This window comes from Lissotriton vulgaris, chromosome 12 (assembly GCF_964263255.1).
Source record: "Lissotriton vulgaris chromosome 12, aLisVul1.2, whole genome shotgun sequence".
NCBI lineage: Eukaryota > Metazoa > Chordata > Amphibia > Caudata > Salamandridae > Lissotriton > Lissotriton vulgaris.
In genome coordinates, this window is record NC_141700.1 from 714373370 (window position 1) to 714389370 (window position 16001).

General features: G+C 43.9%; 1 protein-coding gene across 1 annotated transcript in view; it reads right to left on the reverse strand.

The window, feature by feature from the left end:
- The window catches only part of LOC147678095 (hydroperoxide isomerase ALOXE3-like), a 194875-nt gene extending 180949 nt beyond the window's left edge, over nt 1-13926 (reverse strand). Inside the window, exon 1 of the mRNA XM_086946570.1 lies at nt 13780-13926. Coding sequence (XP_086802696.1) covers nt 13780-13926 — 147 coding nt within the window. The remainder of the gene's footprint in view (nt 1-13779) is intronic.
- Between the last annotated feature and the right edge of the window lie 2075 nt (nt 13927-16001).

A 16001-nucleotide genomic window follows, 5' to 3' on the forward strand; every position in this document is an offset into this window, starting at 1 on the left:
TAAATACTCACTTTTAATAAATATGGGGCCATCTGTAAGGAATGTAGGGATTGGGATTTCCTAACTGCGATTCTTTGTGCATCACAATTAGGAAATCGCAAGTCCTAATGTACAAAAACCTAGAATTTGGAAATAGCAATTCCTAATAGGGTCGCAATAGACCTACCTCATGAATATTCATAAAACAGGTTGCAGTTAGCAGCCCATTAGGAATTGCATCCATACGGGTATTGTGGCCGGCTGGACTCAGCAGACCACCATGTCCGATTGCTTTTGAAAAAGCTATTTAAAAAAAAAAAAGCAGCCCGTTTTCCATAGAGTAAAACAGGATGTGTTAAAAAAGAAAAAAATGAAACATTTGTTTCATTTTTTAAGGGAAGGCAGTGGCTTGTGGGACTGCTGCCGTCCCTTGAATAACAATTTGAATCAGCATTCACAAAGAGTAAGGTGTCCCATAGGGACCCCTTCCTACTTGTATATTATATTTATATTTTAGGTATTTGTAGAGTGCGACACTCATCCCAAGGATATCACGGCGCTAAAAGGAAAGGGGACTACTGAGATTATGCGGGGGGGAGTTAATTTTTAGGAAAAAGGTGGGTTTTGAGTTTTTGTCGGAATTGAAGGAGGTTTATGGTGTGTCTAAGATCCATAGGTAACTCGTTCCATCGTTTGGCCGCCAGGTGTGAGAAGGCTCGTCCACCTGTCCTCGTTTTGTAGATGCGCTTGGGTTTTGCTAGGGCTGAGTTATTGGATCTTAGGTTCCTGTTTGGAATATAAAATTCGATTTTCCCTTGCAGGATTGTGGGGCCCTTTTTTGTGGAGGGCTTTGTGCGCGTGACAAAGTAGTTTGAAGGTGGCTCGCTGACGCATTGCCAGCCAGTGGAGTTCTTTCAGGCATGCTGATGCCGAATCTCGTTTGCCTTTGTTGCATACCAGTTTGGCTGCCTGGTTTTGAAGGACCTGTAAGCGGGAGAACAGTTGCTCGTTCATCCCTTCGAATAGGGCATTGCCATAATCCAGGTGGCTGACCAGGAGGGCCTGGGTAATTGTACGCCGACAGTCCAGTGGGATCCAAGTGAAGATTTTGGCTAGGAGTTTCAAAATTGCAAATCCTTTGCCCCAGAGTATACGTACATGGTCTTTCATGGACAGTGCGTCGTCCATCATGATGCCAAGGTTTCTGGCGTACTGTTTCGGGGTGGGGGCTGTTCCCAGTGACGGTTGCCACCATGTATCATTCCATGATAGTTTGGCTCCTCCGAACAGTAATATTTCAGATTTTCCCGCATTGAGTTTAAGGCAGTGGTTGCGCATCCAGTCTGCCATTTCGGAGAGGCAACTGTGTAGTTTTTTTTTTGGTTGTTTCCGATCTTTCGTCCATGGTCACCATCAGCTGTGTATCGTCGGCATATGAGCATATGCCGATGCCCCACTTTCTTCCAATGTCAGCCAGAGATGAAACGTAGACATTAAAGAGAGTGGGGCTTAGAGAGGCCCCTTGTGGGACTCCACAGCCAATGGGACGGGGTTTTGAATGGAATTGGCCCATGTGCACTGCTTGGGTGCGGTTGCTCAGGAATGATTTAATCCATTTTAACGCTGTGGCTTGTACTCCTTTGCTCTGGAGGATGTTTAATAGGCATTCGTGCGACACCGTGTCGAACGCCGCTGACAGGTCTAGCAGTATCAGAGCCACAGATCCCCCTTGATCAGTGATGCATCTGACACTGTCCGACACTGCCAGCAGCGTAGCCTCGGTGCTGTTGTTGGATCTGAAGCCGGTTTGGGTGGGGTCCAGAAGTGAGTTATCCTCCAAGTATTTGGACAGTTGTAGGTTGACCATTTTCTCCAAAGCCTTGGAGAGATAAGGGAGCTGGGAGATCAGCCTGTAGTTCTCTGGGTTGAGGATGTCGGATCCGGCTTTTGTTAGGAGGGGGGTTACAGATGCGTGTTTCCAGGAATCTGGAAAGGACGCAGAGGCGAGGGACTGATTAAAAAGTTTGGTAATGAGGGGGCAGAGTGTCGGTGCAATTTCTGAGAACACAAAGTGCGGGCAGGGGTCTGCAGGAGAGCCGGATTTAATTGTTTTAAGAACTGCTAACACCTCCTCTTCGGAGAGTGGGTGGAAGTTGGTTAGACGTGGGGAGTTGCCTACGTCTGGATGGACGTTGTCTTTGTCGGATGTAGGCGGGTATGCATCAGAGTTGTCGTAAGGGGTGGTGGTATGGGAGGGGGTAAAGGTAGAGTAGATTTTGTTAATTTTTTCAGAAAAGAAAGTGCTGATCCGTTCACATGCTTCTGTTGAGGGGGTGAGGGTTTGCGAAGTACTGGATGGATTGCTAAGCTCTTTCACGATTTTGAACAACTCTTTTGCGGAGTTGTGGTTTTCGTGAATTTGTTGCGTGAGAAAAGCTTTTTTTGCCTCTCGAATGGCAAGGAAGTATTGTCTCCTCTTGGTGGTATAGTTGGCTCTGGTTTCAGAGTCTTTAGTTTGTCTCCATTGGTGTTCTGTTTTTTGACATTCCCTTTTAAGGCTCTTGAGGGTGGGGGTGTACCATTTTTCGTTGGTGGATGTTTTTTTCCTGACTTCTCGCAAGGGTGCTAGTTTTTCCAACGTTTGGCGGATTCTGGTTTCTAGCCGAATGGCGTTATTACAAATAGATGAGTTGTCTGGAAGGGGAGATATCTAATTCGCGAAAGTGATTTTGGAAATTGGAGTCATTAATTAGTCTCCAGGCTCTATTGGAGGTGAGGGGGATGGGTCTGGTCTTTACGGGTTTACCGGGAAGTTTAAACGAAAATGAAAGCATGAAGTGATCGGACCAGGACAGGGGAAGGATTTCCTTGAAGATGGTCGACTCGATGTTAGTAAAAAGGAGATCCAGGGTGTGCCCTGCTATGTGCGTAGGGCCCTCGACCAGCTGCTTGAGTTGCAGGATTTCCATGTCATACTTGAGCTGTGTCGATCCAGGGGCATTGGTATTTTCGTAATGGACATTAAAGTCCCCAATGACCATGTAGTTTTTGTGTTTTAGGCACAAAGGGAGTAGTTGATTCAGAAGTTTGGCGCTAACGCTGGTTTGTTGTCCTGGTGGATTGTAGACAACTGCGCCTGCTAGTATGACAAAATTCTCTACGAGAATTTTAAATGATAGTAGCTCATGTTCGGGATATGTATTGATTGTATCCGTGAGACGTGTTAGGTGGTCCCGGAAAATCACAGCGACTCCACCTCCTTTTTTCTTGCTTTGTCTATTTTGTGTGATTATTTTGTAATCAGGGGGGAGGGCGTTGGCTAGGTCTGGAGCACTGGCGTCGGATAGCCACGTTTCGGTGATGAAAACCAAATCCGGAGTCTTAGAGGTTAGTATGTCCCATATATCTAATGCATGCTTAGGTAGGGATCTGGCGTTGAAATATAGGCATTTTAGTTCCCGCTGGTAGCTGGTGGGGATTGTGTGAAGGTCCGTTGGGAGTTGACCCATGCTAGCCCATTGACATGAGCGGCATGAGATAGGTCCGTAGGATAGACCTGGGCCGGTTTGAATGCAGTTGGTCGTTGTGGTGGATTTGTTCAGAGCTAGTAATTCGCTGCGATTGTAGCGAATGGTATCCGCTCTGGATGGGCTGGAGCATGTAGGGGGTATGGCCCCTGGTCCCGGTCGGTCGCGGACGGGCGCAGACGGGCTTGCCTTAGGCGTGCCTTCGGCGCGCAATCGTCGCGCCCGCTGCGCGACCGAGGGTTACACATTGTTTATACTGCTCCGGTGTTGTGAGGAGGGGGCGTGGCCTAAAAAGGGGGGTGGCCTCTGCTCGTGGCGGGAGGGCACGAGGGGGAGAACGCGTGTGACGCGTCAGCGCTGGCTCCGCTGAGTGCACAGCAGTTCTGTCCGGTGAGTAAGTTTGCAACACAAGTATTCTGTGACAACAATTTTTAAAAACAGGCAAATTATTCAGTGACACAAGGTTTAAAAGCAATTAGTCTTTCTCCCGGCTTCCGCCTCAGGAGTCGACCCTAGTCTTTGCTTGTAGTTCACAACACGGCGCTTTTATATGCGCGAGTGTGTTTGTGGGCGTGGCCTAAAAAGGGGCGTGGTCTCCGCTCGTGGCGGGAGGGCGCGAGGGGGAGAACGCGTGTGACGCGTCAGCGCTGGCTCCGCTGAGTGCACAGCAGTTCTGTCCGGTGAGTAAGTTTGCAACACAAGTATTCTGTGACAACAATTTTTAAAAACAGGCAAATTATTCAGTGACACAAGGTTTAAAAGCAATTAGTCTTTCTCCCGGCTTCCGCCTCAGGAGTTGACCCTAGTCTTTGCTTGTAGTTCACAACACGGCGCTTTTATATGCGCGAGTGTGTTTGTGGGCGTGGCCTAAAAAGGGGCGTGGCCTCCGTTCGTGGCGGGAGGGCGCGAGGGGGAGAACGCGTGTGACGCGTCAGCGCTGGCTCCGCTGAGTGCACAGCAGTTCTGTCCGGTGAGTAAGTTTGCAACACAAGTATTCTGTGACAACAATTTTTAAAAACAGGCAAATTATTCAGTGACACAAGGTTTAAAAGCAATTAGTCTTTCTCCCGGCTTCCGCCTCAGGAGTCGACCCTAGTCTTTGCTTGTAGTTCACAACACGGCGCTTTTATATGCGCGAGTGTGTTTGTGGGCGTGGCCTAAAAAGGGGCGTGGTCTCCGCTCGTGGCGGGAGGGCGCGAGGGGGAGAACGCGTGTGACGCGTCAGCGCTGGCTCCGCTGAGTGCACAGCAGTTCTGTCCGGTGAGTAAGTTTGCAACACAAGTATTCTGTGACAACAATTTTTAAAAACAGGCAAATTATTCAGTGACACAAGGTTTAAAAGCAATTAGTCTTTCTCCCGGCTTCCGCCTCAGGAGTCGACCCTAGTCTTTGCTTGTAGTTCACAACACGGCGCTTTTATATGCGCGAGTGTGTTTGTGGGCGTGGCCTAAAAAGGGGCGTGGCCTCCGCTCGTGGCGGGAGGGCGCGAGGGGGAGAACGCGTGTGACGCGTCAGCGCTGGCTCCGCTGAGTGCACAGCAGTTCTGTCCAGTGAGTAAGTTTGCAACACAAGTATTCTGTGACAACAATTTTTAAAAACAGGCAAATTATTCAGTGACACAAGGTTTAAAAGCAATTAGCCTTTCTCCCGGCTTCCGCCTCAGGAGTCGACCCTAGTCTTTGCTTGTAGTTCACAACACGGCGCTTTTATATGCGCGAGTGTGTTTGTGGGCGTGGCCTAAAAAGGGGCGTGGCCTCCGCTCGTGGCGGGAGGGCGCGAGGGGGAGAACGCGTGTGACGCGTCAGCGCTGGCTCCGCTGAGTGCACAGCAGTTCTGTCCGGTGAGTAAGTTTGCAACACAAGTATTCTGTGACAACAATTTTTAGAAAACAGGCAAATTATTCAGTGACACAAGGTTTAAAAGCAATTAGTCTTTCTCCCGGCTTCTGCCTCAGGAGTCGACCCTAGTCTTTGCTTGTAGTTCACAACACGGCGCTTTTATATGCGCGAGTGTGTTTGTGGGCGTGGCCTAAAAAGGGGCATGGCCTCCGCTCGTGGCGGGAGGGCGCGAGGGGGAGAACGCGTGTGACGCGTCAGTGCTGGCTCCGCTGAGTGCACAGCAGTTCTGTCCGGTGAGTAAGTTTGCAACACAAGTATTCTGTGACAACAATTTTTAAAAACAGGCAAATTATTCAGTGACACAAGTTTTAAATCAATTAGTCTTTCTCCCGGCTTCCGCCTCAGGAGTCGACCCTAGTCTTTGCTTGTAGTTCACAACACGGCGCTTTTATATGCGCGAGTGTGTTTGTGGGCGCGGCCTAAAAAGGGGCGTGGCCTCCGTTCGTGGCGGGAGGGCGCGAGGGGGAGAACGCGTGTGACGCTTCAGCGCTGGCTCCGCTGAGTGCACAGCAGTTCTGTCCGGTGAGTAAGTTTGCAACACAAGTATTATGTGACAACAATTTTTAAAAACAGGCAAATTATTCAGTGACACAAGGTTTAAAAGCAATTAGTCTTTCTCCCGGCTTCCGCCTCAGGAGTCGACCCTAGTCTTTGCTTGTAGTTCACAACACGGCGCTTTTATATGCGCGAGTGTGTTTGTGGGCGTGACCTAAAAAGGGGCGTGGCCTCCGCTCGTGGCGGGAGGGCGCGAGGGGGAGAACGCGTGTGACGCGTCAGCGCTGGCTCCGCTGAGTGCACAGCAGTTCTGTCCGGTGAGTAAGTTTGCAACACAAGTATTCTGTGACAACAATTTTTAAAAACAGGCAAATTATTCAGTGACACAAGGTTTAAAAGCAATTAGTCTTTCTCCCGGCTTCCGCCTCAGGAGTCGACCCTAGTCTTTGCTTGTAGTTCACAACACGGCGCTTTTATATGCGCGAGTGTGTTTGTGGGCGTGGCCTAAAAAGGGGCGTGGCCTCCGCTCGTGGCGGGAGGGCGCGAGGGGGAGAACGCGTGTGACTCGTCAGCGCTGGCTCCGCTGAGTGCACAGCAGTTCTGTCCGGTGAGTAAGTTTGCAACACAAGTATTCTGTGACAACAATTTTTAAAAACAGGCAAATTATTCAGTGACACAAGGTTTAAAAGCAATTAGTCTTTCTCCCGGCTTCCGCCTCAGGGGTCGACCCTAGTCTTGTGAATGGTTAACACCACCCTTGAAGTGTAGGTAAACAAAATTATGTTTTGTGACTGTAATTTGGTCACAAAACATTCGTACATACTACTGTGAATCGGTATTAGGAAGGGACTCTTTAAACAGGCCCCTTTCAAATACAATTTCAGTTTAACTGGTTACTGAATCGCAATTTGGCTTTTGTACATTGTAAAAAACTTTTTGGGGGGTCGTAAACGACCCTATTCTGCAATTTGGGCTGTTTTCAGCCTCAAAAAATGTTTTGTACATATGGCTTAGGTTACTAGAGCATAATGTGATAGCACACAGTCATTTACAGAAGGTAAATTTCGTGTTGAAGTGGCAATAAATGTTACCACTAACATGCCTCACCCATCACCTACCCAGCCGGACTTTGGGCAGACTCTCCTTCGTCTCTCCATCCTATCTACCTCCCACCCCTTTACCCAACCCCCTTACCCTTCTAAGCTCCATTTATGTTGTCTTCTACACTCTTGAAATGTTTTTCTAGTAACTGATGTAACATGTAACTAATGTAGTTTTGTAATTTCTGTGGAACCTTATGTAAAGTGCTCTGATGCCTCCGGTTCTAGCCAGCGCTATATAAAACTCTCAAAATAAATAAAATAAATAAAAATAAATACATGGGGATGTCTGGTTCTGCACACAGACATCTACAATCATCAAATTAACCAATTAAACTTTCATAACTTTCAAACTTTGATAACATAAAGGAATGCCTTTCCCACCATTTAGTTTAGCTTGGATTTATTTTTCATTCATGAAGTGTGCATTATATCTGATATGTATTTACCTAAAGGTAGAAGGCCATCAGCATAATTGAAGAATTCTCTTTTTAGACATGTCTCTGGCTGTGTCCCAGCTCTGTGACCTGCACCCTCTAGCACTTAGGATAACAGTTCCCACTCTTATTTTGTATGCACTTCAACCTCTGGATAAGCTACTGAAATATTTTGAAAGAGAATGACATTGAGGACCCCTTAGAGGCACAGCCTAGCACCCCACTAAAGAACTGTTTCCAGGAAGCTGCAACAACACAGCTGGAGAGAGAGGGAGACTCAGTGGCATAACGTAAATGATTGGCCGCCCCCTGCAGAATATGAAGAGAGGCACCCATACCTCACATGTATCTAGATGGTCATTTGTTAGAATGCAGCCCTCCAGAATGATGCCACTGCCCGCTCTGCATGCATGCTGGGTCCTGCATTATACACCCTGGAGTGTTCCTGAGGCACTATTAGCCCAATGAAGGATGTTGCATAATGGCCTGCTGGCTTCATAGCCGTTAGGAACCAGGTTTGAGTCTCAGCGCGATTCTGGGCAAACCACTTAATCTCCCTGAGCATACAAATCAGCCCCCTGAGACTGTCACGGATGATTTGCCATGCTTTACGAATCATGGATTTTTTTATTTTGAACAGTGCGCACCTGTCTCAATTTATATGTATTCTTGCTGTTTTTCCAGGCACTGATTGCTGTCTCCGCCCTCTCCTGCCCTAGTTTTTGTTCCTATCTCTCATTGCCCCACTTTCACAATGTACACAATTTCTCCTTTATGAGTTATTCCTGCATTCCTCATTTCATTATGTCCTGTCTAATCATCCTTTTCGCTCCCAAAAACAACTCTCTGCCTATCCAACACTGGATGCGATAATTTACATATTTTATTAGATTGCCAAAAATTTGTGTTACAGCTGAAATTGTTTTTACGACCTATCTATTTACTGACATGTCAAATCTTGATGTAGCAATCGCCATGGCAAAATATATTAAGGCGATAAAAAAGACAGTGTTGGAGCCAAATAAGATTGGATAGAAAACGGCATGGAAAATGCTTAAAACTCATTATATTTAGGCTGTAACACTAGTTTATGGTGTTGTTTACTGCAACTGTAGGAGTATTTTTATAGGAATTTTTAAGTTGTGGGAGGGAGGTAGGATCTCCCCCTTTCTTTTGAAGGTAGTGTGTTTTTAAAAGTATTATGGGAATTGATGTATATGTTTTTAATTATTTATTGTAATATGTATCATGTTGTTTAGAGACCAATGGTCTAATAAACGTACTTTTACTACTACTTCTACTACTACTACTACTACTATTCAACACTGGATTGCAGATATCAAAGCACTTAACTGCTCTGTCTCCACCTCCAACTCTGTCAAATCCCTTGGCATTAGCATCAACCAGAATCTCAATCTCATCCCTCATATTAGAAACGCGGCTAAAGGTGCTCTCTTCACTCTACATCACCGTAAAAAAATTAAACCCTTTATTCCATCTGACGACTTTAAAATCGTTGTACAATCACTTGTCCTTTCCAGAATTGACTATGGCAACGTCACCCTTGCTCGCACCCCAAAAGTCCAACTTGCCCCGATTAAATCTGTTCTCAACCTGGCGGCCAGGCTTATCTCTGACTGTAAGCGATTTGATCACATCGCTCCTATCCTCAAAAACCTCAACTGGCTTCCAACAGAAGGTAGATCCACCTACAAGATTGCCTGTATCACTCACAAAGCCTTTCACCGAAACACCCCCTCGTACCTTTCTGACAAACTCCAAAAAGCAGGGTATACTAGATCTCTGAGGAGCACTAACGCCCTTGACCTAATACCCCCTAAGATCAAAAATAAAAAGATGCAATCATGTGCATTCTCAGGTAATGCCCCATCAATTTGGAATTCTCTTTCCAAAGACCTTTGTTGCAACCCTTCCTACCCTCTCTTCAAAAAAAGCCTCAAGCTGCTTCTTCTCAACAAATATTGGGGTCCTTAATTATACTGAATGCTCTGTACATTTACTCATTGCATTCCTCTACTCACACCCTCTTACTTCCTTTTCCTATATTTCTCTCTCCTTCTCTATCTGCCCCTCTCTATCTACTTATTAAACAGTCCTCTTCTCCATTACTCGATCACTGAATTACTTTTTCCTTTTACACTCATAAGATTCAAATGCCTTATCCTATGTTAACAAATTGCCCTTTGTTGATCTGTTTCTTGATGTGTAATTTATCCTGTAAAGCGCTCTGATACTCTTGGGTACAGTAGCGCTATATAAAACCTTTTAAATAAATAAATACATAAGTAGTTGCCTCCTCTTTTCCCACTACATTAAAAAAATATTTTTATACTAAATGAATATAAAAATATGTAATCCCACCTAACACAATGCAATAGTAACAAAAATGTTTACATCACAAGAAAATAATATTTACTACTCTAACTACAATAAAAATGAAATAACATAAAATATAACAGTGGATAATACTATAATGTACCATTCCCACTACAATTAACACAACAATAAAATAAATTTTTAACAAAAACAATTACAACTCCCACTGCACTCAGTGCAACAATAGGGAAAGTATTGAATTACAAAGGGGTAAAATGTACTATTCCCACTCCAGCCAGTAAAAAAAGTAAGAAAAGTGCTGTATTACGGTGTGTGAAATTTACTATTCCCACTCCAATCAGGACAACAGTTGAGAAAGTGTTGGATTGCGGAAGGGTAATATTTACTATTTCCACTCAAGTCAGTGCAAAAGTAGGGAAAGTATTGGATTGCAGAGGGGTAAAATTTACAATTCCAACTCCAGTCAGCACAACGGTAGAGGATGTGTAGGATTCGAAAATTAAAAAATATATATTATTCCCACTACAGTCAGTACTACATTACAAACAAATAAAATGTCAACAAAAACTAGCTTTGAATAGTGAATAATTTTTTTTAAAGAATATTTCAAATGGAATATATTAAATTTAAACAAACAATGAAAATGAAAACATTTCTGTCAATTGAAAACATAATAATAATAGTACAAACAATATTAAAAACAAATTGCAATATTATTTCACATACAAAAAATATTTATCTTAAAAATTATTTATTAATACATTAAATTCATAAAATCAATGTAGTTATAATTTCCTCCCACCATCTAACCCTAAACAACTTACAACCAAAACCTAACGCTAAAATAAAAATTCACATATTTCACAATATTAACATAAATATGTGTTTAATACAACATTTTTAAATATGCATTTACATTTATTTAACTTTTCACAACATACACCAACAAAATATACACCATACTCCTAAAATGTAATAAAACATTAAATACACAATTAAATATTTAATAAATAATTTTTAAAAACGTTTTAAAATGTATAACTTTAAATTGATTTGCTTTCCATCCTATACCCCTATAAACCCCACAATCCACACCTAAAATTAAAGAAAATACTGACACAATTAACTTAAATAATTCATATTAATGAAACAACAATAATTTACAATAAAATAACTGACTACCCTTTACACTCCTAAATCCCACAACCCACTCATAAAGAAATTATAACCAAATACCAATATTGACATAATTGATGATCAATTAAATAGTTAACATTCACTAACAATTCATTACAATTTTATTAAATTACTTTCTACCATATTAAGATAACTAGTTACCAATCAAATAATTAATAATAATTAAGAATAAAAAATAGACATAAAACAACATTAATTATTAAATAAATAAATACTATTTTAGAATAAATAAACTTTTATTTATTATAAATACATTATTTCCCACACTATACCCCTATAAACCCACAACCCACTACAGTACAAAATAATAATATAAATGACTTTAAAAAGAAATAATAACTACTAAAATGTTCACAAATACTTTTTACATTCACAATGTAAAAAATACATCATATATATATAAAATATATAACTAAATACATAACAAATAATACAAATCGATATTACTTACCTTAAACTCAATATTCTTGACAACAATATTACTGTTACTCAATATTTTTAACTCATTATTCTGTCTCACCACCCTCCATAATCCCAACCTTCTCATTTGTCTTCCTTACTTCTCTTGTTCACCCTTCTTTCTCTTCTGATCTTGTTCACTTTGACTTAATCTTACTCCCTGCGGTCTTTTTGCCCCTCTACCTCACCATTTTTCTACTTCATTCTCTCTACCTCGCTTTGATACATCTCAACTCTACCTCACCAATCACTAAATCCACACCTTTGTCTCTTCCTCACCTCTGTAGCTACCCCTTAAAAAACTAGGGGCCTATTTGTTAGGTTGTTTGCGTCGCTTTTGCACCACACAATGTGGTGCAAGAGCTGCACAAAACCTAAGACAGATTTGTGAAGCCATGCAAACCCACTTTGTGTGGCTTTGAGGCTTATTAGGATGATGGATTGACAGAACAGCCCAACAGGCTGTCGGCACAACCGACATAGACATTGCAATGCGACTGCCACCACAGCGGTCGCAAAGGCTAGATTTTGTATTTCGGGGGTGCTGCTGGCTGCAGCAACCACCGCAATGCAAAATATCCCTGCATTACGTGCAAGGCACCATGTGGTGCCTGCCACATGGTTCAGGGATATGAGGGCCATGGGTTTAGGGGGGCTCCTCCGGGCCCCCTAAGGCCCTTTCCGCCAGCCTTTTCATGGTGGGATAACCTCCATTAAAAGGCGGGCAGAAAGGGATATTGTGAAACCTATCGCAATGCCTGGCAGGCCCCACTACCATGATAGGACTATAACCCCTTACGCTGCATAGGTGGGACCAAGGAGCCCGCCGGATGCATTGTGGTTGGATGGTCTTTCTGACTGCCAACAAACCGCCCACCAGCCTAATGTGGCGGGCGGAAAATTGCTTAGGATGGCAGAGAGCCTGCCACCAACGGGCTGTCGGTGGTGACCTCACCGCCATCCTAATCAGCCCCTCTGAGTGGTTCTAAAAATCTTGAGTAATGGAATGTAGCACACATCACTATGTTACATTACTCTGGCCTGGAAAGTTATTCCATGGGTGTTACCTGGGAACTCCCATGCATCTCTGATTGATTTTAAATCATCCCCAGATTACAAGAATCCTACAGCTTCCCAGTGGAAGTGTAATGAGGAGAAGAAAATATTTCTCCTTGTTTCTTTCTCTTCTAAGTATCCTGCAGCATACATAGAAAGAGGACTATTCCTCCCAGGATTGTTTTTTTGCAGGAAGGTGTCCCTTGGTGAACCACAGCAATCCTGCATGCAACACAGGCACCCTTGCACTATGATGTAAAGATGCCTGCATTTGCGATAGGCTGCCAAAAGGGTGCCAGGACAAGGGAATATACAGGAATGAACCATATTGCCTTAAATAAATTGCATTTCTGCTCTTTCCCTGTCACGCAGTTTAGCGCATCAAGGTGACTAGCTGCAATGCACGGTGACTTGCTGCGCTGCATTGCGCGGTTTCCCCATAGATAGATCCCTACGTCTCTCACTCCAGCCACACCTAACACCACTTGTTTTGCCTCAATTATCGGTGCCCGGTCTTTCACCATGCTTCACCTCAGCATCCTTGGACTCTCTCTACATCTCCATGTACCTACCTCCATTTCTTTATCTTTACCTCACCTGTCTTTCAATGCACCTCTTTCCCACCGGTCTCACAATCTCCCCTTTCACTAATGTGCCTCCCTCTGCATTTCTTCCCCTGTCCTGCTGCTCTTCAGCTCTCTCAAATTCACTCCACTATAGGGCTTGAATGAGCGTATCTAGTTTAAAACGGTGCTGGGCCACAAGTACGTTAAGATGACTCTGGGGATAGCACCTAGCCGCGGGGACTTCGTGTGATTGGCGCGGTGCACTAGGACAACATCCCTCACATTTACACGAAACTGCAGGGGGGCCGCCGCGACGGCACCCATTTTCAGCTCCAGTCCAAAGCACATGACTATTAATTGATGGATACGATAGCGAATATATCACATAACTTACTGTTGTATATTTGTACTTCCCTTCAATATGGCTACTTGGTGACAGTAGTCCTTTCTTAGTGTTCTTACCTTCCCTACCTCCCATAGTACCTAAGTGTGTTCTATCTGGTATGTGAAGGTTCCAGACTTGACAGTTGATGGTCTGGTCAGCTGTCAGGTTTACTGCTCTGCTGTCTTATCTTATACTATCTTAATAAATATATCCTAATACCCTGAAGACGTGTCCTGCTGCCTACCTAAACTACTTACAACACTTACTGCCGCCACCCTCCCCTGCTCACGCGCCCAACCTGTCCGTCTGTGCCTCTACTTACAGCTCCTGTAAGGAAATCACAGCCAAAGTGATCGAGAAGGCGCTTTTCACCCTGGCCCTTGGTCCCCACCAGGGTGATGGAGATGGAGTCCATGGTATTGGCTTGGAGCGCCCTGCCGGTCGCCACCTGTATTTTGTAGGCAGCCATGTCGGAGAGCAGCTCTACGGTCGTGGGTGCCACACGCTGAATCCTTTGCCTCTGCTGCACTGGCTACTTTATAAACACCTGGCCCCCACCCTCCCAAGGAGGCAGAATAAAGATCTCTCTCAGGTAGAAGTGGGCGCGGCAAGAAATGAACAGGCAGGGCCTAGCCAAGGGGCTGGCACAGGTGTTGCATGTAAATGATGCAACTAACTTGAAAATATGTCAGACTTTTAAATTTCAAAAACGTTTTTTCTTTAGCATCTCTCAACTGAAGTTTGTGTAACATCAACAAACACTGCAGTCGGATCGCTAGGCGACAAGTGCATGCCATTCTGGGTCAGTCCTGTTCCAGCTAAAGTCTACAGGGTAAATGTATAAGTAACAATAGTAGAGCTCACATTAAGTATGTGTGCATAGTAACCACGGGAGTGTCCTACTGTAACACTAACCATAACCAGGGCCACTGGAATTATGCCACACGGTTGAGTGAATTATGCAGCAAGAAAAGACAGATTAATTATGCAGCATAATGTTGCATGTTTTGTAAAAATATTACTTCATTACTTCGGCATTTGTAAACTTGGTAATACTTTATGGGCATTGAATGCACCTCATTAGTATCAGTTTATCACCCAAAGGCTTTCGGCAAAAGGAAGATGATCAGTCCAGCGTTGCATATGGCTTTCTACTGCTTAGCAACAGGTGTTGCTGCATTTTTATTAACTATTGAACCATTTGAGCTAGAAAATTTTTTTTGTTAAAATCTGCAGATTATGCAACAGATGATGGATTATGTGGCAAATATGGCAAAACTATAATAATGCAAAAATTGCCATGGCCACACAATCACAAAATTCTAGTGGACCTGACCATAACACTTCGAGTGCACTGTGCTGTAGAAGTCATTGAGTTAGTGAGAAGACTAGGGACACCTAAACATGGAGCCAAACACCATCTCATGGGCTGCTGCTTAGTGCCATCCTCCCTCATGCTAAGGACCCAATCTGGGGACCCACCATCCTCTCCTGCACATTTCCATGACTGATCTGCCATTATGTGTAGCTACTGAATAGAGAGTGCTTGTGTCCGATCCAGGTTTTCCTGGTAGGTGCCCCAGTCAGCGTAGCGCATGCCTCTATTCCCCATTACCACAAGGACCAGAGATCACGTCAAACCAAGCTTGGGTCTATATCAAGAGATCTAGTCTCCAAGTGTCAGCGCCATTGCCGGCTTCCACCTCCTTGCAATGAGCCGTTTAGCAAGCACTGATGCCAGATCAATACATTTGTGTTTTTCTGAATAGGCCATAAACCCCAACAGGCACAGTGAGGAATCTGTAGATATCAAACACAAGTAGATGATGGACGGAGTGCTGAAACTCAACCCCAGTCACAGATCTTGGTTGAATCCATCATCGTTCTTTAGCTCACTTTGCCACCCCAGTTCATACCCAGCTATATTCAAATTAGTCTTGACCATGTTCCTCATGGGAACAGTCCAGCCCGAACTGTCAAGCCAGGTCTTCCCTGGATCAGAAACAACCATCCTGGGACCTGTTTTGGGGTAACACCCCTCATCAGCCAGGCTAGCTTTAAATCTATCTAGATATCAGCCACCCCATGAAGTCTGTTATATATTGCAGTATTGCAGTCCAGCATCCTTCTGTCACTGTGCAGCGGTATACTATGTGCGAGAAATCAGCTGCAGTTTCTCTACATCGAGGACACATTGTTTCCATTCCTAGGAACATCTAGTTAATTCTATGGGGCTTAAATAGGTGTGGTGGAGGTAGTTAAACTAAACATACCTGCTCGTTTACTTGCCTTTTATGTGATTTTATTGCATTACTTGTTATCTTTATGCTTTTTACATCTACTAATGTTTTCCCTTGAGATGTATTTTATGGTCATATCCATTTTCCTGTTTCTTCCTTTCTTCCCCCTCCTCCCCTTCTTTCTTCAATAAAATCAAACTTAAAAAAACAAACTAGACATACCTTAGTCTGGCATTCCTGGAAACTCCTTTGACCATCACTAGGCATTTCACCCATTGTTAGTCCAATAAACGTGTGTCTAGCA